The sequence below is a fragment of the Giraffa tippelskirchi genome, chromosome 5 (genome assembly GCF_054371585.1).
Source record: "Giraffa tippelskirchi isolate mGirTip1 chromosome 5, T2T-mGirTip1v1.2.pri, whole genome shotgun sequence".
NCBI classification, from domain to species: Eukaryota; Metazoa; Chordata; class Mammalia; order Artiodactyla; family Giraffidae; genus Giraffa; species Giraffa tippelskirchi.
The window spans coordinates 36,937,735-36,963,153 of NC_137279.1; the positions used below are offsets into that span (position 1 = coordinate 36,937,735).

At 42.2% G+C, this 25,419-nt stretch overlaps 1 protein-coding gene across 7 annotated transcripts in view; it reads right to left on the bottom strand.

Moving 5' to 3' along the window:
* Positions 1 to 25,419, bottom strand: part of MTOR (mechanistic target of rapamycin kinase) — a 132,416-nt gene that overhangs the window by 77,400 nt on the left and 29,597 nt on the right. For all 7 annotated transcript variants that reach the window (XM_081493286.1, XM_081493285.1, XM_081493288.1 and 4 more), the window contains exons 19-28: positions 24,890 to 25,140; positions 14,774 to 14,860; positions 11,930 to 12,097; positions 11,318 to 11,430; positions 10,807 to 10,969; positions 9,607 to 9,699; positions 8,553 to 8,699; positions 4,176 to 4,318; positions 1,094 to 1,256; positions 831 to 976 (exon numbers count right to left, since the gene is read on the bottom strand). In XM_081493286.1, the coding sequence (XP_081349412.1) occupies positions 831 to 976; positions 1,094 to 1,256; positions 4,176 to 4,318; positions 8,553 to 8,699; positions 9,607 to 9,699; positions 10,807 to 10,969; positions 11,318 to 11,430; positions 11,930 to 12,097; positions 14,774 to 14,860; positions 24,890 to 25,140 (1,474 nt within the window). The remainder of the gene's footprint in view (positions 1 to 830; positions 977 to 1,093; positions 1,257 to 4,175; positions 4,319 to 8,552; positions 8,700 to 9,606; positions 9,700 to 10,806; positions 10,970 to 11,317; positions 11,431 to 11,929; positions 12,098 to 14,773; positions 14,861 to 24,889; positions 25,141 to 25,419) is intronic.

The window sequence follows — 25,419 nt, forward strand, 5'->3', positions numbered from 1 at the left end:
GCTAGCAGAGAAATTGGTTATTTGATTATCCTTTCAAATGAAGGGAGCGCCACTCACAGCAGGCTGTTTCAGCCACAGTGGAGGTCCTGATTAGCAGCATGAGTTTTCCTAAACTATTTGTAGTGAAATAATCTACCATGTTAGCATTTACATGAAGATAATTAGATCTCTGAGTTAATATTCTCCGATAATCATTAGGGGAAGTAAACAATTCTCTAGGAGCTGTGGAGCTAACATTTAAGGCTGCTTGTAGTTTCATAACAGCAAAAAATTTATTAAACAACCTATTTTTTCCATACCCAGAAGACTCAAAACAACCTTATGAAAGAACATAAGCAAATGAGAGGAAAAGACCACTGGATTTCAGACATGGCTCTGCCTTTTACATTCACAGCACTCCACAGAGGAAGGCTCACGAACCAACATATTTAGTCAATAAAACCCTAGCCCGCCTGTGGGTGGTCTCTGAGGGACAGAAATCAGCTCCTACTCCCAAGCCAGAGCGCGCGGTCTAACCCAGACATAAAATCTATTTTTCCTAGGCTGCTCTGGCCACAGAACTGCTTTACGCTGATTTCATCAAGACAAGTAAGCACAGGTTGGAAAAGAACAGGAGCCCAGGTGCTAAGGGTCAACAGAAGTGACAATTCTGGCTAGAGTACCAGGAAAGGCCACCTGCAACCACAACTCATTTACACATGTGGCCAGAACCGACAGCAGATTTGACAGAGAGGAGGTCTCCAAGGGCCTTCAGGGAACTGGCACCAGGCAGTGGGAGAAGAGAGGTCATATGAGATGCAGGCATCAAACAGAAAGGGTGTATGGCCTACCTGATGAGAGACTCGAGAATGGCGGGGGTGGGACCTTTCTGGAATTCCAGTTCTTTGTAGTGCAGTGCTTTGGCGTACGCTCGGCACTTGGCAGCCCTCTCGCCCAGCAGGACAATGCCGTTGTCATCTCTCAAAGGCAGGGGGCCCTGGAGGAGAGCAGAACCCCACAGCATAGGGAACAAGTGGCAGAGAGGGCACCAGGCAAGAGTGGGTTGTGTGGGTGCTTCCCCTCCTCCCACCAGCTGGTTCCCTGACAGGCTCACCTTGTCACTGTGTTCCATGAATTCAGCCAAATTTAAGAGGGTTTGCGTGACTTCTGCGATGTCCTGGGAGGTGAGGGCCAACTCGATGCTTCTGATAAGCTCATCCTGCTGGTCCTCGTTCAGCTCAGACCAGCAGGACACAAACGCAGCATTGAAGAGATCCCTGAAGGTAGACAGGAGTGGCGACAAATGCTGGAAATGCCCCTCCTGCCTCTGCCTGGTGCCACAAAGCCACAACTTATCAAGCTACTCCTGGCACTGATAATGGCTGTATAGGCCAAGGCAGTCCAACAGAACTTGCTGGAAATGGTCTCTATCTTCCCCACCCAATATGGGAGCCACTGGTCAATGAGCACTTGAACAGTGATAAGTGTGACTAAGAACTGAATTTTAAGTTTTAGTTACTTTTAATTAACCTAAATTGAAATAAGCACATGTGGCTGGTGACTGTTCATTTTTTCAGCACAGGTCCAGGGAAAACTGTGGGGGCAGGATGGAGTGGGGAGAAAGAAGAGCAGAACAAAATGACTTGTCTCCACAGTGCCTGAATCACTCTTCTTCATTAGAGGGGACGAACAGAAAGGGACTTTTAACATAGAAGTTGACATAACAGATTCAGTTAACATTTATCTTCAAATGATTCTTGGCATGTTTCTTCTCAGGCAATGTCTAAACTAAGATCAGAAGTGGCAAAGGCAGCATCTGCTATTTATTGCTTTTCAAAACATAAGCAGAACCCTTAGTTGGATGGTCATAAACAAAGTGACAACAGAGCTTAAGAAACTAGAAGCATCAGAAAACAGAACCCAAATCTGTAAGTCTTAAAACATTCCCTAAGCCAAACCTCTAATAGCTGGGGCCTTGGGAAGACCCGGGAGCAGGGGTACCATTCCCAGGATCACGACAACTATTTAAGACCACTACAGCACCACTCGGGTGGACACATTTGCTACCCCTGACATCTGGACTTCAATCCTATCCTCTCTTTTTCAGCAAATGTATGGACAGGGGGTTGGAAACTACAGGATATGCCTGTATAATGTATGGGCTTAAGCACCTGACGCCTATACATCTATTTTTCTTTATATACTTAACAGGTTAAATCAGTTCGATACATACATAATTTTGGAATCTGATAAAAGAAAACAAAATCTGAAATTCATGGGGTAACATGAAGACCAAGAGAAGCCCTGTGTACATTAAGAAGTAAGCTTTCTGATCTAGGTGCAATGCTACGGTGGCTCCCAAATGAACATGCTTGGCATTAATGGAACAGACACATATGTGTGTATTTATCACAAACCTCTTTTGGATGAGGGTGTGCTCAAAAAGGACTGGGAGCAGACAAGAGGAAACACTATTTCTCCATACTATGGAAATAAGAGAATGTGAAATCTGCACACTATGGAAACAGAGACTCCCTAGGAACAATTTTTTTTTAAGCGTTAAAAAATATTTGAAAGAAATCAGATGAACCAAATCATGGCAAATCAGTAGCAGTCTCAGGGACCATTTCTATTCCTGCTAAATACACTGCAAAGAGCAAACCAGCCGTGATGACGAAAGTGAAATGGAATACTTCACTTTTTTGGTTCCTGCTAATGAAAAGATTGCTAATGAAATCATGCTTCATTATAAATAAGCACTGTCCATTGTAGAAAAACTTAGAAAAGAAGAAAAAGAACAAAAAAAGAAAATAATTGTTCCTTAAATCCTCCTAGAGATAATCATTGTTGTATTACTTTATAATCTTTTTCCTATGTACACATATTTTTAATAGTTGAAATCCCACATTTGCACCATTTTGTATTCCATTTTATTCACTTACATTATGCCATAAATTTTCTATATGTGTTATAACTTTTTATAAACCAAATTTTCAATGACTATTTAAGATTCACTGTGTAAGGTTTACAGTATTTTTAAGGTAAATTCTATTTTCCAAAGACGGCTGCAGCACTAGCTCCTGTTCCACACGTTCTTCGAGGATCTTTCCTGCTGCTGCTGCTGCTGCTGCTGTAAGTCACTTCAGTCGTGTCCGACTCTGTGTGACCCCATGGACAGCAGCCCACCAGGCCCCTCTGTCCCCGGGATTCTCCAGGCAAGAATACTGGAGTGGGTTGCCATTTCCTTCTCCAATGCATGCAGGCATGCTAAGTCACTTCAGTCATGTCCGACTCTGTGTGACCCCAAAGACAGCAGCCCACCAGGCTCCTCTGTCCACAGGATTCTCCAGGCAAGGATACTAGAGTGGGTTGCCATTTCCTTCTTCCACTCCCTTATAAAAAAGTAGCATCCACATCTCCTCTCCTTGAGCCTGAATGGGTCTTTGTGACTTCTTTTGACAACAGAATGGGGCAGAAGTGACACTACATGACCTCCAAGGCAGGTTGTACAAGCACTGTGCACTTCTGTGTCAGTCCCTTGCGGACACTCACTCCTGAATTAAGACAGTATTCTGTGAGGAAGCCCAAGCAACCCACGGAGCAGTCCACATGGAGAGGAACCAAGGCCCATGGCCAGGGCTGAACCTTTGGCCAACCGTCAGCCCCAACTTGGCAGATGTATGAATGGGCCATCTTGGAAGCCGACCTTCTAGCCCCGGGACTAATACCCCTGCTGACATTGGGTGGGCCAGAGACAAACTGTTCCCACAACTCCTGCCCAAACTATAGATTTGTGTGTAGAATAAATAATTTTAGATGGCTGTTGTTTTAGACCACTAAGACTAGGGGACTTACGATGCAGTTACATGTAACTGGAACATCACTATTACTGGAAGCAGGTTATATTAAACTATTACATAGTTGTTTTCAGAGTTATAAATGAGTTTGTAATTAAAATTTTGAACCTAAATCTACTAATGAAAGGTCTATTAGCAAGGTTAAGATGGATTCTCTTCCTATAGTAAGAGCTTGTTCAATTTGCCTTTTTATTTTTTACCCTAGAAGTTAACAAAATTAAAAATACCTTTTTACTCTTACTGCTAATAAAAACTAATTCTTATATATTGCTTTCTACAGGCTGGTCCTCTTGACCACAATGTGAAGCTGGGAAGAAAGGGAGCCCTGACACACCGCACCTGGCCATCGGGTTGTAGGCCTGTGCCAGGGCCCAGCAGGAGCGCAGGGAGGGCGACGAGGAGTCCTTCAGCAGCTCCAGGCTCAGCCGCCGCAGCCATTCCAACCAATCATCTTTGGAGACCCTTCTGGCAGCTCCCCAGGCCTATACACCACAGGTGACAAAGGAAAACAGTCAGCTGTGGGGGGCAATTGTAAGGAGCCCTCGCCTATCTAATGATTATCCCACTTCTTTGGTTTATACAATTATACCTCTCACGACAAAACTCCCTGAGTACAAATACAAAAGAGTAATATTTAATTAAAGTCATAAAACAAAAGCAGCAACCTCTGGAATATAACACAATATACAGAATGCCTGTTTTACAACTCATTTGTGCTTGACTCTATCCGCGAAGCAGAGAGCTCTACAGACCCAGACTGGATGGGGACCGTCACACTCAGAATGGCCTCCAGCCGTGTGGGAAGGGCCCAGGGCACTCTGCAGTGGGACACTGGCTTATCTGACAGCGCAGTCACACAGGGTGAGGGAAAATGCTCAGATCTGCACCATCACTGATAGTGTCACAAAGCCCAGAGGACACAGCACTATGTTGGAATGAGACAAAAGGAGCTGAACAGATAGAACTTTTACTTTGCAGTTAATCCCCCTCAATTTTCCTCAAAACTCTGAGCTCTCCTGGCACCAAGAGTTACTAGCAGGGGCAGCTTAGGGAGGCGGATGGAAAGACTAGGGCCCTGGAGCTGAGTAATAGACTGGCCAGCAGCCACACTCTGTGGAGCTTGGCAACTTGAGTTCAAATCCCAGTTATGTAATGTATTGAGTGCCTGGTCTTGGGCAAGTTACTTAACTTTTCTGTGCCTCAGTTTCCTTCTCTGTAAAGTGTGGATAACAGTCCCCACCTCAGAGGGTGTTTTAAGGATTAACTAAGTTAATACATGTAACGGACTTAGCACAGTGCTCAGCATAAGTTAGTGCTCTATGTGTGAGTGCCTGCTACTCTGAAGTTAGAAACACCTGGCTGGAACCCTAGCCTTGCCACTCAGCTGCTGAAGAAACTCTGGGCAAACTACTTGTATGCGGCATCTGAGTCTTAAGTCTTCTTCATCCAGGAAAAATGCATCTAAAGGGTCTAGCTGGAATAAGGAGCAAAACATTGTTGCTCTTATTATCAAAATGACTTCTCTCTGAATTGGCCTAGCCTTAACTACTAAATCTCTAACTTCTAAAATATATTCTTAAAAGATTTTTCTGGCAGAACAGACAGGTTGATCTTCCCTAAACTAAGGGAGGATCAGTTAAGTTAGAGCAGAAGTTCTCAAGGGAAGTCGTCCAGGGAGTGAAAGAGACCTGTGTGTGCTGTATCACCTGACCATCACTGACCCAATCCATCACCTCCCTGGGATGAAACGGAAGTCTGCTGTAGCTTTTGATGAGTTACCAATAAGTGACAGTACTAAACTATTACTATACATCAAAAACTGAAGTAGAGATACTGTAAGAGACAGCTTAAAAATTTATGTGGATTCTCACTGACACAATGAGAATTCCTGAACTAGAAAGAAGAGTGACACTAGATACCAAAGACTTTCAGGCCTTATTCTGTGGAATGAAATGGGAACATCAAGTTCTTGTCAACCCACAGATTGCTGGTTTCCACCCTACACAGTGAGTCTCTGCATAGCAGCACTATATTACAAGGTATTTAAAAGTCATTCATACACAAGGAAGTAGTACTAATGTCTTTTGCCCTCTAAAGATGTGAGGTTGAGTTTGGGTGAGGTGAAGGCAATGCAGCACAGTGGTTAAGAGACTGGTCTCTGGAGTCATACTTGGCTCACATCCTTGGTTCCACCATCTACTGGCTGACATTGGGTACATTTCTTAACCTTTCAGTGTCTACATCATAAAAGAGGGACGGTAGTGACAGCACTGAACTCACAGTTACTGTGAAGATTAAATGAATCAATACATATAAAGTGCTCACAACAGTGCCTGACACACGGGAAGTGCTCAACAAATGTAGATGGTTATTGTGATCATTAACATTGGTACCATTCGATAAATGGTAGCAAATAGCTCTCCAAAAAATTTTGGCTTAGTGAACAACTGCACAATCTATCAAACACGATATGTGCCTCACAACGGCCTTTCCCCACTGCTTTGTAATTTAAAACATAATCAACTCTCAATTCTCTGGGTTTTACAGCAACTGTTGAAACTCCAGTCAGTTTCCTCTCATCACCCACCCTCTGCTGATTGCCTCATTTGGTAACACTGGTGCACGCTGATGGCATGCCAGCTTATTCATTTAGAAGATAAGCCCGAATCAATTACCATAAGACAGGAAAGCAGCTGAAAATCTTGGAGGCATGCTAGAGGTATATATAAATGTTTTTTATGTTTTCTGCACTATGTAAATCCTCTATTAGCATAGCCAATAGAAGGGTGACAGAGGTGGCAAATTATTATTTTGAAAGCTGGTTAAAACTGACAAATATACCAATCCCTAGTTATCATCACATGAATACGTAGAAGCACAATTTACTTTTAGATGAAATGAATCTGAGTGTTAGCTGTGGAGAACTTTGTTTAGGGTTTTTGAATTTGATCTGTTCTCTCAGGTGAGACAAACTAAGATGCCTTGTTTTTCCTCTTTGGCAAAGGTTATGTTTATTTTTTCCAAATCCTGTGTAAAAAGCAAAACCTCCTGGAAGCAAACTAGACCACTGGGGAATTTCCTGAAGTAAAGAAAACAAAGCCCTAAAGCAGGGCGGACAGCTGGAAGGACATTCTGCTCCAAGGCAGGCTGAAAATATCTGGGTGGAAACACGCATCTGGCCTCCTTGTCCAGCCCCTCCCTCAAGGGTGAGGTGTTAGCATGGTGGCCTCAGCAACCACTTGGGAATGCCAGGTGTTGATGCCCTTTCTCCTCCTGAGGTCTGGGGCTAGCAGTTACAAAACACACACAGGAGAGCAACATCACTCCTGATCCAGGGGTATTTTACCACTTTCATCTTAAATCATCAAACTTTTCTCAGTAGTGGTTACTTTGCAGTTGCCTATGTGGGTAAAGGCTGATGTCAGGAGTAAAGGCCAGTGTTCCAAAGTTGTGTGTGAGCCCATGCACACAGGTCTGTGTGCAAATCCTTATGGGCTTGGCCAAGAGATCAAGTCAGCTGGGACCAGCCCTGCCCAGTTCTTTACCTCTATCTGCTGCTGCATAGAAGTGCAACCGCCTTGGGTCAACTGGTCATAAAGGAAAGAAACCTATGTTGAAATCCAAAGTGGGAGCTGCTTTCAGTCACCAGAAGTACTAAAGACTGGTGTAAAATGTGGAAAATAAGCAACCTGATAAATTTATTTGAAAGTCAGTGAAGTATATGATTACTCTGTTTAGAGCCATCAGAGATGCTTTGAAACTGCCTATTTGTAAGTGGATCGCTGGGGACATACGTGATGAGAAGCTGGTTTTATCCCAGGCTTGGTCAGCATAGAGAATCCAGTACTGACCTGCAGAGATCTAAACCCTTGCTACTCAGTGTGGTCCTGTGGACCACTGCCATCGGCCATTACCTGGGAGCTTGTTAGAAATAGAGACTATCAAGGCCTGAGCTTGAGCCTGAATCAGAACAAGCATTTTAACAAGTTCCCCAGCATGTAGTTAAGCCCAATGAATCTGAGAAGTTTGTGAAGCACGGCTTTAAAGAGCCTGCATCAGTTTCAGCGCTAACTACAAGGCTGACTGGTTGTGTTCTATTCATGTAAAAAATGAGAATGCAAACTTCAACAAGTTCCACTGGGCTTCCCGGGTGGCTCAGTGGTAAGGAATCCACTTGCCAATGCAGGAAACACAGGTTTGATCCTCGATCCGAGAAGATCCCACGTGCCGCGGAGCAACTAAGCCCATGTGCCACAACTATTGAGCCTGTGCTTTAGAGCCCAAGAGCCACCACTACTGAGCTCACGTGCCCTATAGCCCGTGCTCCAAAACAGGAGAAGCCACTGCAATGAGAAGACTTGACCCATAACTAGACAGTAGCACCTAAAGAAAAGCCCGCACAGCAACAAAGACCAGCATAGCCAAAATAAAATAAAATAATTAAATAAAATTATTAAAAAAAAATAAGTTCCACTGCCAAGGCTCCAAGGGAACATAAAAGGACACCTTGTTCTTTACTTTCCTTCTATTAAAAAACTGTATAATTCAGATACTTGGAGAAAGACAAAATGATCTACGTTCATGGTATCTAGATTTTCAGAAAAATGCTTGGATTTTGGTTATTTTAGACAGAAGACAGCAAGAGCTGAAAGTTTTGAACAAGCGACAACAGCAGGGTTCTCCTTTCCAAGCCCTGCCAGGACACAATGGACTTGCCTTTTGGAGGTTGATGGTGCTGACGTGCAATTTCTTCATGGGCCCCGTTTCCACTGGTCCACTGGCTAAGGCATCACCTTGGCCGCTCCTCAGCATTCGATGCTGGTAAATCAGAGGGTCCTCCTCCTCGTCAGCCAGGGTATACCCCTGCAACCAGAGTTTACCGAACACTTGCGACTCCGTGAGCTGCTCCAGGTTAGAAAACACCCTTAAACCTTGGGCGGGTCTCACCTTTCGGAAGAGCCAGGATTTAGGAACGATTCCAGGAACGGATAGAATGAATCATGAGTGGGTTGTATTCTGCATTGAGACCAGTCTGCATTGATCAGTCCTGGTTGCTGACAAGCACTGACTTAGGAGTATGAGCATGCAACTGGCACGTGAGCCATAAATGCGATGAAGAGCTGGGGCAGCAAGGAGCTGCTTGCTGCCTGTTTTTGTCAGGCCTAAGGGCTAAGGCTGGTTTCTACATTTTTTTTAATGATTGAAAAAATAATTGAAAGACTGGTATTCTGCAACACATGAAAATTATTAGAGAATCAAATTTTGGTGTCCATAAATAGTTTTACTGGAATGCAACTCGGCCCATGTGCTTATGGATGCCTATGGTTGCTTCCAGGTGGTGGTGGCAGAGCTGAGTAGTTTCATCAGAAACCACCAAGCCTGTAAAGCTGAAAAAATGCACTATCTTGACAGAAGTTTGCCAATCCCTAGTTCAGAGCCAAAGGGCTTCCCCAGCGGCTCAGCGGTAAAGAATCTGCCTGCAATGCAGGAGCCTCAGGAGACTTGGGTTTGATCCCTGGGTTGGGAAGATCCCCTGGAGGAGGGCATGGTAACCCACTCCAGTGTTCTTGCCTGGAGAATCCCATGGACAGAGGCACCTGGTGGGCTACAGTCCATAGGGTGGCAAAGAGTTGGACACGATTGAACCGACTTAGCTCAGCACAGCACAGCACAGTTCAGACCTAAAAAGCTATATATACTCCCATTGCTAAGAATACCAGTTAAAAAAGACGATGAGGGAGCTTGACAGCAGAAACGAAGCACAGCTCACCTTGACAATCCTGCAGATGAGGACGTCGTAGCGCTGATGGTTGATTCGGTGTCTCACCAGAACTTTGTTCACCATTGGAATGAAAATTTGGTACTGCAAGAGGAGAGCAAACAGATCAGAAACCATTACTTTGGAGAGTGGGAAAGAGAGAAAAGATTATTAGCACTGCCTCATTACAGCTATTACTTCGGGGTTTGGGACTAGCTCTGTGGTTGCACGAGAATCACTTTCTGGCCCCTGAGCTATGATCCTTATGCCCACCGCCTCCCATCTGGGTCACTGCAACCGGCTTTTACTGTAATGATCTCTCTGCTTCCACTTTTGGCCCAGTCTGTTCTTCCACACAGCACTAAGAGCCATCATTTAAAAATGTTAGGTCAGATCACAGTATTCCTGTGCTCAATCTCTCCAAAGACTTTCAGTGTTGCTCAGAGTAAAACCCAGCGTACTTATAATGGCCTGTAACAGCAATGTGCAAATTCTAGTGGGCATCAGAATCACCTGGAAGGCATATAAAACCATAGACTGCTGCGCTCATAATCAGAGCTCTGGCTTGGCAGGTCCTCGGGGACCTGCAGTTCTAATGGGCACCCAGCTGTGTACATACTGATGCTGCCTGTTGGAGAATCACATTCTGAGAACCACTGGTCACAATACGTAGCTTCCAGTGGGCCCATCGCCAGCCCAGCCCTCACAAAGTTCTCTATGACCTTTCCAAGCCCTTTCCCCTGCTCCACTGCTGAAGTCACTACTCTCTTGCTGTCCCATCCCTCCAGGTTCTGTCTTCTGGAACCTGTGCCTTTGCTCTTCCTTGTGCCTGAAGCCAGCTCCCTGGGCCTGGGCCTTTCTGTTACTTAGGTCTCTGCTGAAATGTCACCTTATCAGACTGGTCTTTCTCACCTCCCCTAAAGAAACAGCGTCTCTCCCCACTCATCACCCTCATGAGATAAATGATGTCTCAGAGCTTTGCTTCACTGGAACGTGAGCTCTGTGGGAACAAGGACATCATTCTGTTCACTGCATCATCCCCAGAACAGCACTCAGCCCACAGAGGTGGCTCAATAAACACTTGCTGAATGAAGAAGGGAAAAAGGGCATAAATGATTCCCCTCCCTCTGACAGTGGTTGAGGCCTACAGACTGACAAGCGGAGGAGTTCACTAAGGCAGAACAGCACATGTGTTGAGGACTCCCACCTCACCTTCTTTCCCAGCTGAAAGACGAGTGAGGACAACGTGTCCATGGCTGTGGAACGGAGTTCTGGGCTCTGGTCCAGTGTGCGCACAATTGGATGAATGATCCGAGAGGCATAGTCCGTGAAATCCAGAGACTCTGTCAGACGGTCCACAGTCTCTAGTGCGGCCCTACAACAACCGCTGAGGTAAGTAACTGCTGACACACAGCCCAGAGTAAAAGAAACAACTGAGGGCTACCTTAACAATCGGCACCTAATGGGAGGGAATGGCTTCTGACGTTATTTTGGGTGCACAGAGCCAATACACACTGCAGTGGGATAGGGACAGTTAAGATTTCTATAAGCACTTCCATGGTATACTTCTGGACTAACCTAATGGGAATATGTTTCTGGACTAACCTAAAATGACAAAAAAAAAGAAAGATGGCCTGAGGACTTAGGAAAAGGACATTTTCAACAAGACATTTTAACGGTTAACTAGCTTGATGACTGTTAGTTCTAGAGGGCAGGTGCTCACTTTCGAGAAGGCAATGGGGCTTCGGGAGCATCAAATAACTTCACGATTGGGGGCAGCAACAAATGCAGATAGTCGTCCAGGTTGGCACCAAACAGCTGGATTGCAGCCAGCAACTGCAAAAAGGAGCAGAGGCACGGCGATGAACAAATACAGTCAGGGATCAAGTCCCTAAGTCCATGAAGGGTGGCAGTGGTAGGCTAATTCCAAATTTTGGGGGGACTCCAAACGGACTTTAATAAGTGACTTGGAATTACATTCTCTTGGTAGCACAGTCTCCCCTCATATTGTTTTGCTTATATGTTACTTTGCTTTCTCTGAGCTTACTTCAATTGTTAAGGGATCAGTGGCTGGATAGTAGAGAAAACTGCTCTGCCATAAACATTTATCAGATTATTCCATTAAAGGAGACAAAACATAAAGATAATCAAGAGAGGATCAGAAACATTGTATAAGCTGCACACTGCACACTTCAGGTACTGGAATATTCCCTAGGTCTTTTAGGCCGAGCACCACCCTGTCACTCAGAACAGGGTCTCGTCTCTTAGACGATGACCAACTGGGGACTCTGACGGACTCTGGAAATCTCTCTAGAGGATGCCCCAGGATACTTACCTTGATGGAGACAATGCGGCCTGAGCTATTGTCATGCATGAAGACGCGAAGCATGTGTGGAATCAGCTGGGGCAGGTAGAGCTTAAATTCACCCCCGAGGGCTACCACAATCTGCTCAATGAGAAGAATGATTGTGCTCTGGATGGAGGTGTTCATGACCCAGAATTCCTAGGAAGGGGGAAGACAGAGGAGCAAAGTCAGGGGCCCTTCTGCTGAAATAGGAACCAAGGAACTGAGACAGCTAAAAAGAAGCAGAAAGGCAGTGAGCATGGTCTGCCCTACGGAACCCCTTCCCTGTTCTCCGCTCCCCAGGTCCTCCTGTACCCCACATCACAGTGAACAACTAAGCTGCATCATCCCGAAAACACCAGACTACTTCCATCCTCTGTGCTTCACTCATGCTGCTCTCTGCTTAAATGCCACTTCTTGTTCAGCTAAGCCCACCTGTCTTTCCAGACCTGGCTCAAGCCTCATTTCTACTCAGAAGCCTTTCCTGTCTCCTTTCAGCATCCACTGTGGGTCCCTCTCCTCTCCTCTTTCTATCATCTGCAATACTTAATTTTTTTTTTTTTTTGCCATCCTCCCTCTATTCAACTGTAGGCTAGTAAAGGGCATGAAACCTGCTGATCCATCTCTGTCTCCCTGAATCCAGCAGAATGCCTAGCATATTCCAGCCACCCAAACCCATTTATAGAATGAATGGACCACCAGCTCTGCAGTGCTCTAGGAGCTCGCTAGTTGTCCAGGGTGGTTCTGCTTTGGGTACCACCTGGGCTCTGCCAGAGGGCGACTCTAATGTTAATAAGATTTCCTGCTCTTTCTGGATATAGACTTTGCTCAACAGCATCTAACATCTGTCCCAAACCATTTTCAGGCCAAGAGAGTGCCAAAAAGAGTATTTTTCTACATTCATCCAATTATATCCCACATAAGTTACTAAAATGAAAACCTGGCCAAATGGCTCCAGATCCTCTCTTAGTACTACAAAGCAAATTGGTCTAATCTCTCACTCCAAGGAAAACTGTCACTTCAAATCAATTCAGAAAGATAGTTGCCTAGTACCTTATTTAAAACCTCTAGAGCAGGAGACTTAATGATGGCAACATATGCATATTAGTACTCTTGGTTGTTGCTAAGTCATGTCCAACTCTTTTGTGACCCCATGGACTCTAGCCCGTCAGGTTCCTCTGTCCATGGGATTTCCCAGGCAAGAATACTGGAGTGGGCTGCCATTTCCTTCTCCAGGGGATCTTCTTGACCCAGGGATTGAACTCGAGTCTCCTGTTTGACAGGTGGATTCTTTACCACTGAGCCACCAGGGAAGCTTGTTGGGCTTCCATTTAAATCAGAGTAGAAGTCAATGAAAAAAAAAAATAAAGACAACTCCTCAGATAAGAGGCTTTAAAAGAAGTCTAAGTGGCTCAGTGGGCCTGCCAATGCAACAGATTCAGGTTCAATCACTGGGTCGGGAAGATCCCATGGAGAAGGAAATGGTAACCCACTCCAGTATTCTTGCCTGGGAAATCTCACGGACAGAGGAGCCTGGTGGGCTGCAGTCCTTGGGGTCACAAAGTGTCCAGCATGACTGAGCATGCACCACTTACTACTACTACTCTCCACTGGAGGACTACCGGGGCTCCTTACGAGGGGTTTCCCCTACCTTAAAGAAGCCAGGCAGCCTCCCCAGGGATGTCAGCTGGATCACTGTTCACAAAGCCCGAGCTCTCCCTGGGCTGGGGGGAGCTTACTAAAATGCCCTGAATTGAGAGCCAAGCCAAGAGCCCTGTTGCACATTCTATATCCTGAAGGGAGTGAAAGCTGGATTTGGCAGGTGTAAGGCTCCCTGCCCCAAACCCCTATGCTTTGGCCATAAGTCTTTTTTGGGAAGCAAGTCACAGATCACTTCAGCTTTGCCCCAAGACAACACTGCTTCCTCCTGTGTCACTCCCCACTTCCCTAATTCCATCCGACAGGCTCTTCAGCCTCCTGCAGCTTTCACTTATTTATACATATAGGAGTTATTTGGTTCCAAGGACTCATTTTTGGGGACGTTCCATTGTTCAAGCCAGTCATTTTCATTTTAGTCCTGCTGCCTCCTTCAAGCCAACTACAAAGGGCTGGTATAGAAGAACAAAAATTACTGGAAGAAGTGTCTTCCAATTTTTTTAGGACACAGCCATCTCTGCAAAGCAACCTCCCCAGCAGAGACACTGAAATTATAAAAAAAAGTAGGAAGCAGCCTCCCCCACTTCAAAACAGAAAAACGATACTACTGTCAATGGGGCATCCTGTACACCTGCTTAAAGCACATTATAACATCTGGGATGCGAGCCCCCTCTCAGATGTGACTGCAGTCAGAAGGCGGCAGTCAGGCTGTAGAAGGCAGCAGGGGAAAGCATCACCTTCCTCCTCAGAGTCTGACAGGAGTCCATCGTATTTAATGGCCCCAGGAAGGCCCAATCCCCAGTCCTCTCTTAGGTCCATGGTTTTATAGGCAGTAAGGAAGAGGGCTTTTGTGGGAACAGTGAAGCACTGCTGTGATACTAAAGTGAAATTGCTCTGCTGTGTGTGAGGCAAGGAACTCAAGTCTATTTCTGGCAGAACAATTACTTCAGGATTTCTCCTCAGACTTCACACCTTGAACTCTTGTACCTGGGAGCCTGTAGCCATGGCCCCTCTACCCCTTCATGATCTGCTGGGATACCATGCTCCACTTTTCATCCTCAGGTTGTAACAGCTCTATGACGACCCATAAAAAAACATGTCCACGTCATCCAAACCTGCTTCCAGATGCTCCCGGACCCAAACCCCAAGGAAGAGGCCAAAGCATTCATTTCTACTCACTCTCATGAGCGTGACTATCTCATCCATGTAAGGTCTGATGTGGCTCTTCACAAAGGACACCAACATTCCCAGCTGCTGGAACAGAAACTGAAACAGAGAAGAGGTCAGCAAGTTGGCAGCACAAAGGATGTGGAACTCCCGGGCCTACCCAGGGTCCACGTGAACCAATAAAGACAACTGTGGAATCGGCTTCTGTACCACCCTACCTGCTGAGTATAAGCTTCCAAGAACGAGATTTAAACCCGTCGGCGTGAGGGGTGGTGGAGCTGAAACGACTGTCAGTGGCTTTCCTCGCCAGGTGAGCCATCTCTGCTCAGCAGGGGCTCTGGGGCCAGACTGGCTGTTCTGAGCCATTTCTGTTACCTCCTAGCTTTGTGACCTTCATTTAACTTCTCTGCACTCAGCCTCTTCAGTGGGAAAATGGGAGATAACAGTTCTTATCTCATAGGCCTGCTCTAAGAGTTAAATGTGCTGATACCTGGAGAGCATTAGAACAGGGACACAAATACTGCTAAAAGCCCAGCGAACATCATCTACTGGTGAAGGATTTCTGAAGTTCCTAAAAACATAAAAAATGGACATGAAATTTTTAATTAACTATAAATGTATATTTTATTAATTTAATAAAGTTAATTAACTATAAATGTATTATTTTGTTTATTTCGTTTGTCTTAATTCACTACCACTTACTTTCTAAAATAAATACATCTAACCATTATGGGTATTGTGATTCATTTGTATTAACTAACTCAATTAAGTAGGTCTTAATTAATTAGCTAATTGTGTCTCTAAGACATTGTAAACCAAAACAGCAAGCAAATTGAGGGAAGGATGGGATAAGGAGATTCTATTTAGGCTGGTATCTTGCAACTGTCAAGAGATGCCATTCATGAAATAAAGTTAGGAGTAAGGACAGCTTTGGTGACAGAAATCCCAACTCTTTCCAGGTTTAAGATGTCTTCAAGGTATAGTTTTTATTTTGTTATGATCCTCAGATAGTGCTCCATGTCAATATCAAGTAGCAAATCATACTCTAAACCCATGCCCCCAATTTTTATAGCTCTCTGCCTTTGCTGCCCTCCACTAACAAGGATAATTTCATACCTATATATTTCCACCCTTATCCATGTTTTAAAACTTGGGTAAGTTTTAAACATAAAATAAAAAGTGCTTCAAATAGTGAGTAATGAGCCTACAGAACTCATTACCTGAAGAAGTGAGATTGACAGGCCTCTTCAATATAGGACTGGGCTCAGAGAGAGTATGGACTAATTCTCCAAGTTCAATGACACCAGTGGATCTAAGGGGATTAGAACTCGGTTCCACGTGGGACACAGGCTTGACTCAGTGGAACCATCCCTTCCTAACTCCTGGGCACCTCCTCACAGAACCACTGCTGATAGTTTCTGTGAAATGGTCCCTACAGTACATTACAGAGATCAAAGGACAGGAGATTCTATAAATTTGTGTGATGCAGAACGTGAGAGGAGGTAGAAAAGTCTAAGCTGGAGGAAAAGCAGGGCACTGCGGATGGCAGGGAGGTCAGGGGAAACCTCGAGACAAAAGCATCCTGATCGTGCTGTTGTTTCCCATGAGGTGTCCAGCAGCAGCCTCTCCAGTGGCTGATTCAGAGGATATTCACAGGCGGGTCCATCAGCCCCAGGCAGGGAGCCCAAGCAGCCACCTCATTTCTTCTCCTTTAGATTCTTTCACAAGCTTTTTTCTCTTTTTCCTCCTGAATATCAGTATTTTAAAAGAACACATAGTTTTGTTCCTGCAAATACTTTCTAGTGGCTCACATGGTAAAGAGTTCGCCTGCAATGTAGAAGACCCCGTTTCGATCCTTGGGTCGGGAAGATCCCCTGGAGAAGGGAATGGCAATCCACTCCAGCATCCTTGCCTGGAGAATTTACAGAGGAGCCTGGTGAGCTGCAGTCCACGGGGTCACAAAGGGCTGGACACGACTGAATGACTACCACTTTCACTTCCAGATGCCCTCCCAGGTCCCCTTGCTATGAAAAGCCTAAAAATAATGCATAAAAGATGACAAAGACTGTTGGTAGATTATCTGAACTGAAACCTTTCACATAAAGCCAAACCTTCAAAAAGTTACATATTAAGAAAAATGGTGACGCCCTCCACCCTCCAATTTGTCCACTGGCAAAAGGAGACAAATAATCCTTCAGTCTTGACGTGAGGTTGAGATAGAAGAAAAAGTCTTCCTAAAAGTTTGTAATTTCAGGCCACACTCACATGATGAGTTTAGGGGTAACTTTTAACTACCTGTGTGGCCTGAGGAACTCTAAGCCAAGAATCTAACTTCAGTTCTCCTGGACCACATGGTAGAAGCAAATGCAAACCCTCGCTGGAGAGATGCAAGTTCAGAGCATATATTCCAGTATTACTGCTCCAGGGGGAGCCCAGCTGAATATGATGCATGATCCAAAATTGTAAAACATACAAGGACAGACTTACAGGCTTGCTGCCAGCATGACTTGGCAAAAACAATAAACAACAGAATTAGACCCATTGAAAATCCTATATATACTGGAATTCAGTTCAATTCAGTTTCTTGGTCGTGTCCGACTCTCTGTGACCCCATGGACTGTACCACTCCAGACTTCTCTGGAATTACTGGACAGAAAATATAAAACAAACCTGCTTAAAATGCTTAAAGGAATAAGAATGAGAATTTTTAAAAATGAGTCAGGAACAAAGTAGTATAAAAAAATATTAGGCGTGTTTGAAAGAACTCAGGATAATTTTAGAAATTATAAAATGTAGTAGGAACTAAAAATTCAATGACAGATCAAAGACATGGTTGAAGAATCAGTGAACAGAAAATGGATGTGAAGACACATTCAGAATGCATCTCTGAGAGACAAAGATGAACAACAGGATGAGAAACTAAGAGACATTAAGGAGAAAGTGAGAAGCCCCACATGCTGAATCAAATTCTGGAAGGAAAAATAGCAGGGTGGAATCTTCATATTCAGAGAGTCCACAAATCCCCAACAAGGTAAAAAAGAGAAATTCAAATGCAGATTTGCAGTCCTGAAACCTCAGGACAACAAAAACAATGAGAAGATGTGAAACAGTCACAGAGGAAAGGGAGATTAAATACAAAGGAATGATAACTTCTCAAGAGCAACAAAAGAAGTCAGGAAACAGTGGGATAACATCTACAGCTAAAGCAGAACCCAGAATTGTATTCTCAGCTAAAAAAAGGTTTTAAAAGAGGGTGAAATAAAGATTTTTTTTCAGATAAACAAAAACAGCATTTACTTCAATGGATGCTCAGAAAAGGAATCTGCCTTAGAGAGAACGAAAATGACCCTAGGAGGAAGCTCTGAGATGGGAGAAGAAATGAAGTGGCTAATGTGGATAAATATAAACAAATATTGGTTGCATAAAATAATACAGTAATGTTTAATTTGGTGTTAAAAAAAGTGATACTACATAATATAAGAGGGAAGGGAGGTACTTTGAGCAGTCATCCCAAGTTCTGTATGTTGTTCAGTGAAAAGGATAGACATAATGATTAATTTTAGACTTTGTTAAATAAGATATGCAAGTCAAATTTTATGTGTGAAAAAGATAAATTTGGACCCATTTCTCAATGTGTACACTGGGACATATACCGAAGAGCTCAAAAATCTAAATGTAAAAAGTGAAGCCATTTAAGTATCTATATAAGAAGAAACAGGTGAAAACGATGTATACACAAAGCTTTTTTATTGCAGGATTATTTTAAATACCAAAGACTGGAAAAAATACAACAGTCATCAGCAGGGACCGGTCAAATAGCTATGGTATGTTCACACAATGAAGTCCCATGTGTCTCTAAAGGAATGAAGGTGTTTCTTAATACACTACTATGGTGTGAACTCCAGGATATGCTGTTGTGAATGAAAGTGGAAAAAAAGCAAGGTTCTGAAAGTTTATATTATGTTACCTTCTGAGGAAAGGAGGTAGTGGACAAATATTTTCTCATATTTTCAATAATAAACAGTGAAAACATAAAATTTAAAAACTGGGAAAGCTGGTTACCTTAGGGGGAAGCGTGGTAGGCAGAATTATAGCACCCCAAAGACGTCCAAGTCCTAATTCCTAGACCTGTGAATAAACTACTTTACATGATAAGGGGGGCTTTGGAGGATGTGATTAGGGGGTCAGGACCCTGAGATACAGATTATCAGGGTGGGCCCAATCTAATACAGGAGTCCTTAAAAGCAGAGAGCTTTTACAGGTTATGTTCAGGGAGAAAGATTTGAGGGCAAAAGAGTCAAAGAGATACAGTGTTGTTGACTTTGAAGAAGCAAGAAGGAGGCCAAAGAAGGCAGGCAGCCACTAGAAGCCAGAAAAAGCAAGGAAAGGGGTTCCCCCTAGAGCCTCCAGGAAGGAACACAGCCATGGGCACCCTGATTGCAGTTCAGTATGATCGATGTCAGACTTATGACCTAAAGACCTGTAAGACAATCAGTGTTGTTTCAAGTTGCTACGTTGGTGATATGCTACAGCAACGGTGAATGACAGAGGAAAGAAGAAATAAGGTATGAGAATGGAGAGAGAAGCTACTCTTTGCTGAATATATCAACATCTTGTCTTACAGTTTTGACTTTGCAACTATGCTAATGTCTTACAAAACAAGAACGAAAATTAAATTAGAAAAACTCACAAGAAATTTCTAAAAATCGAAAGTAAATAGGAATAAATGAATTTAACTATAAACCAAGCTGGTTTCACATCACTCAAAGGATTATTTCAAGTGACTCTGAACACAGTATTTTGGTGTATATTCCCAACAGGACACATCTTCAAAATAAAAACGAACTGCAAGAAACCTTGACCTGCACTCAGTAATCATAGTTAACGCTTGGTCATTTACTGTTTATATGTATACAAAATACATACATTCTGCAAGATAAAACAAGTAATTACCGAGATTTCAGAACAAAGGAATCAAGATTTTCAGTGTAACAGAAAAGAGATACAAGTATAAAGTCAAAGAAGTAAAAAACAACTCTTTAATCTTAAATTTGAATTTGAAATATCAGTATTAAAGTATGGATTATTTTTCCTTTTTAAAAACTACGTATTTCTAGTTCTGTTCACTGAGAAGGCCTAGAAACAATGACACAGCAGCAGCAAAGAGCATCCTAGCATACAAACTGCCGTCTCTATGTTCCATCTCTTACTTGAAGAAACCACAGCTCCTTGGAAGTAGCTATGCCCAGGCTGGAGTATAAGTCTGAAACATCTTTTTTTTTTTTTTTGCCGGAAAGAAAGAAAGTGATCAAAGACTAAGATCACTGGGCAGTTTAAAAAGAACACAAAGCCTGGTAGACTGAAATAATTAGATCATTAAAAGAAGACTGTCTTCAATACATAAATCTATGCATTGGCAATGATATTCCAAAAAATGGTGGGGGGTCGAGGGGGTTGCCTGGGTCACCTTTGAAGGTTGTCAGGGACCTGATTCACTATTCTGAAAAAGCGATAAAAGGAAAGAATCCTGCGTCTGTTCTGCCCTTCCTGAATGAACTATCCTTTAAATTGACTAAACAGTTGATGACATAAAGCTTTTTATAGATGATTTCTAACTAATAAATCCAGAAGGAATAACAGAATTAGAAAATCACCACTATGTAACTACTATTCAAATAACAGTTCTGGGAAACAGTAATCAATAAACACTAAAGTGATTGAGATAAAGGCAGATGAAGAACGCAGAGTCACACCACCTGAATCCTCTGGTGAACCTGCACATCACTAGAAGTGGATCATTTAGAAAATACCTGCTTACTAAATGCCCAAATGGGAAGTATGGTACCACCTATGAAGTATTTCTTGCTGAAAGAATAAAACCTGAAAATAATCAATCCTCTAAATCTAACCGGTCTACAAGAAAAATTAAAAGACATCTTGACGATACAAGCAGGCAAATCCAGAATGGAAAATTCTATAGGACAAATGACCTGGTTTCTCCCACAAATACACAGAATGAAAAGAAAAAAAGTGAGGGGAAAAGGAGAAGATATGGAAAGAGAATTAGATATATCAGCCAAGTGCCAAGTTATTTGGATTCTGATTTGAATAAGCCAAATGTGAAAAGAAAATTTTAAGACAAACAAGGATATCTGAAGAAGGATTGGTATTAGATTACATTAAAGAATCTCATCAATTCATTAATTTTGTAGATGTTGTAATTGTGGTTATGTGGAGGGGGAGAACTGAATGGTGAAATATTATTTTATCTGGAATTTGCTTTAAAATGCCCCAGAAAAAAAGTGTGTGTGAATGTGTGTGTGTGTGTCTAGGGAGGGAGGGGGGCAGGTAATAAGATGAAACCAAACTGACAAAATACTTATAATTAAAATACTTAAAATACTTATAATTGTTGATGAGTATGAGAATTAAATATAAGTTGTCTACTTTTTGTTTATGGTTAAAACATTCTATTACAAAATAGAGGGCAAGAGGTAAGAAAATGAAAGCTCAATCAAGCCCCAAAAAGAAAAGAAAGAAAATACACCAAGTAGGACAAAAAATAACACACTACATAAGATGGTGGGTATCAACCTAAATTTATCAGTAATCACAATAAATGTAACTGGACTGAATGTACTATTTGAAAGACAAAGATTTTCAAATAGATTAAAAAGTTAATCTAGCTATATTACTATATATATTATTATGAAATACCAACCTGAAGCAAAAAAGTCACAAGACAGTCAAAAGTAAAAAGATAAGAAAAGACATGCATCTCCAAAAGAGCTGGTATAACTAAATTAACATTAGGCAAAACAAATCTCAAGGTATTATCAAAGACAAAAAGGGTCTGTAAAATGATAAAAGATTTGGCTTACCAGGAAGATATGATGATTTAAAATGTGTATGCACCTAATAACATAATCCCCAAATTAACTACACTATGAGAAATTTATAAATCTATCCTTGTAAAAGAGAATTTTTATCTCACTTTTCTCAGTACTTGATAGATTTAGCAAACAAATATTAATAATGATATAAAAGATTCAAATACAAGTTCAAATCTAATAACATATGTAAAATCTTGTGCCTAACATTAGAAAATACATCCTATTCCCAAGCGCAGAGGAAGTGTTTGCTGAAAACAATCAAGCATTAGATGATTAAGGCAGTTTCAGCACACATCAAAGAATCATAAACCCAAAGCGATTGAGTTAGAAACCGATATCCAAGAAAGAAATTTAAAATTCTACATTTGCAAATTAAAATACCCACTTCTAACTAACTTGATGATGAAAGAAGTCATAACAAAGATTAGAAAATACTTACTTCTGAACAGTAATGAAAATACATTATTATTCGGCAATAAAAAAGGAATGAACAATCTGAACAACACAGATGAATCTCAAAAGTGAAAGAAGCCAGACACAAAAAACTGTGTATGCTTCTAATTCTATGAAATGTCCAGAAAAGGCAAATCTACAGAGACAGAAAGAGGTAAATGGTTGCCTAGGGTTGGGATAGGAATGGAAAGTGACTGCAAACAGGCAGGAGGTTTCTCTCTGGGGTTATGGGTATTTTCTAAAATTAGATTGTAGTGATGTTGCAACTCTGTAAATATACTAAAAATCACTGGATTTTACCTGTAAGAAGGACAAATTTTTATGGCATGTAAATTTCACCTCAATAAAGTTTTTGAATGCAGCAAGCTACATTTAATTTAATCTGCAAATTAAAATATCTACTTCTAATTTAAAGAAAGAAAGAAGTGAAGTCGCTCAGTCGTGTCTGACTCTTTGCGACCCCGTGGACTGTAGCCTACCAAGATCCTCCATCCATGGGATTCTCCAGGCAAGAATACTGGAGTGGGTTGCCATTTCCTTCTCTAGGGGATCTTCCCCACCCAGGGATCAAACCCGGGTCTCCTGCATTTCAGGCAGATGCTTTACCCTCTGAGCCACCAGGGAAGCACTTCTAATTTAACTTGGAGTTAAATCTACAGCCTTAACAGATTACATTTAGACAAGGAGAAAGATCAACCATCAAGAAGCTAATATCTAATAATTCTTTTTTAGAGCAGAAATAAGAAACAGGAGGAAAGTAATAGTAAAGAGCAGATTAATGAAATCGAAACAAAGATATAAAAGAGAAGAGAAACATGGGATTTCCCTGATGGTCTAGTGGCTAAGGCTCCCAACACAGGGGGCCCAGGTTCAATCCTTGGTCAGGGAATTAGATCCCACATGACACAATTAAGAGTTCCCATGTTACAACTAGATCCCTCATGCTGAAACTAAGATCCAGTGCAGCCAAAAAATTATACACATAAATTTTAAATTTTTTAAAAAAGAAGAGAAACAAAGGCAAAAATTGGTTCTTTGAAAAAGAAAAATACTATGACAAACCTCTACCAAGAAATTAAAATATAGAATAGTGAACAACTTTATACCAATAGATTTTATTATTCAGATAAAACACATACTTTCTTAGAAAAATATGACTCAAGTTGTCTTTAGAAAAGCTAAACAGATCTTTGAAGCTGTGGTTAAAAAAAAAATTATAAGTCAATATCTCTCAGGAACACAGATGTAAAAATTCTAAATTAAATATTAGATAGAAAATCAATGTATTAAAAAAATATCATAACCAAGATGATTTTGACACAAGATATCCAGGGTATTTCAGCGTTAAAGCATGTATCAGTGTAATTCAACATATTAATATATTAAAAGAAAAAACCAAATGATTATCATGAGATTAAAAAAAAAAGGCATTTGATAAAGCTAATACCTATTCATGGTAGAAACTCTTTACCAAATAATACTGTAAGGGGACATTCATAACCTTTAATAAAGCTACCTATCAAAAACCTACAGCAAACATTATATTTACTGATGAAATCTTAACTGCAGTCCCATTACATCAGGAACAAGATTAAAGGTTTCCTCTATTACAGTCTAATCAACACTATAGTAAAGGTCCTAGGAATGCAGTAAAGAAAAGTAACAGCTTTACAGACTGAAACAAAAGAGCCAAAATTGCTTTTTATTTTCTGCAGACTATATGATTATCTAGAGTGAAAACCTGGGAAAATATACAGGTAACTTATTAGAATCAGGAAGAAATCAATGAGGTTGATTATGTAAAAATAAACTACACTTGTACACTCCAGGAGCAAAATTAGAAAATACATTTTCTAAAAAACATACTATCTCTCTGAATGTACATCAAGTTGACCATATGATCAGAGAAGGAAAAATAATTACTTCCAATATATTTTAAATGCAGTACTCTGACTGTATACCCTTGTGGAATATATTCTAAGAACAGTAGGAACTGCAAAGCCCCCTTGAACTATATTCAGTAGGTTTGCTGCAGGTAGTGGTACAGGTATGGTAATCACAGAACCATGGTGCGTGCTCTATGGCTTAGAGAAAGAAAAAGACCAAGAGAGAGAAAGAGGAAGGGAAAGGGGAATTATTCTTTACAGAAAAATGCCAGCTATTAGAAGCAGAAGGAATGAAAGAACTAAAAGTCATTACTTTACAAACAGCATAACTGATTTTAGCAAGGATCCTCATTGGAGGCTAAAATCACTGGGTGAAAGGTAGCTGGGGAACAGGACAGTCACACAGTCTCAAAGTTATCATCCTACATGCTACTGATGACTGACAGGTAACTTTACATGAAGAGATCTGATAGACACCAACCTCACCACATGCTCAAACTTAGGACCAACAATAACAGGACAAATTGGCATTACCAGATCCAATAAGAAGTATTGTAACTACACCTCTGGAGTATTCCCAAAAGTGTCTAACTTAAATCTAGTCATGAAGAAGAAATCAGAGATCCAATGTGGGATGTTTCATCAAATTATTGGACTGAACACTAGATTACTGAGAATAACAATGCTGTCCCGTCCCACCAGCCACTCATCTTTTAGCTATTCTGAATGACATGACAGGAAGCTGGGCTGAGCTGATGAATCCTGCACACCTAGATGTCAGAAGCTCGGGGAAGTAATGGCAAGCAGAGTGCATTATAAGGAAGCCAAGGCGCAGATGGACCTTCCACACAGGCACCGGGCAGGGAGGAGCAAGGGTCAGGGGTGTAGGCACTTACCTCCCGGATGGCCCCGTCACAAACCCGAATGACATTCAGGAATGTGGGCATGACCTGGGGCAGGAACTGCACACACTTGAGCCCCAGGGACTTGAAGATGAAGGTGATGGCCTGGACGACCATGGTGTGGTGGTGAGAGAGGGACTGGTCTCGGAAGATGCGCATCAGGGCCACCATGGACACGGCCGGGTAGAACTCGTCTAGAGGCAGGTTCCCCATGTTGACCAGCATTTCGCTGGTGCTGTAGTCAGCTAGGACCAAACAGCGATGAGGGTCATGAGCTACATGAGACTCTGACTGTGGACAAAGCATGGTTAACAACAACAAATCCTCCAGACACTCATTAGCATTTGCGTCTCTCTCTGCCACATTCTAACAGCACTGGGAATACAGGGCATATTGGGAACCAATGAATAGGCTCTCACCATGAAGGACACACAGTGTTTGGCTTTTCTGTTATCTAAACTACGAAAGCCTAAAACAGTACATGATGGGTTTGCTTTAAATTGCTGTGTTTAATTGAGCTTCTT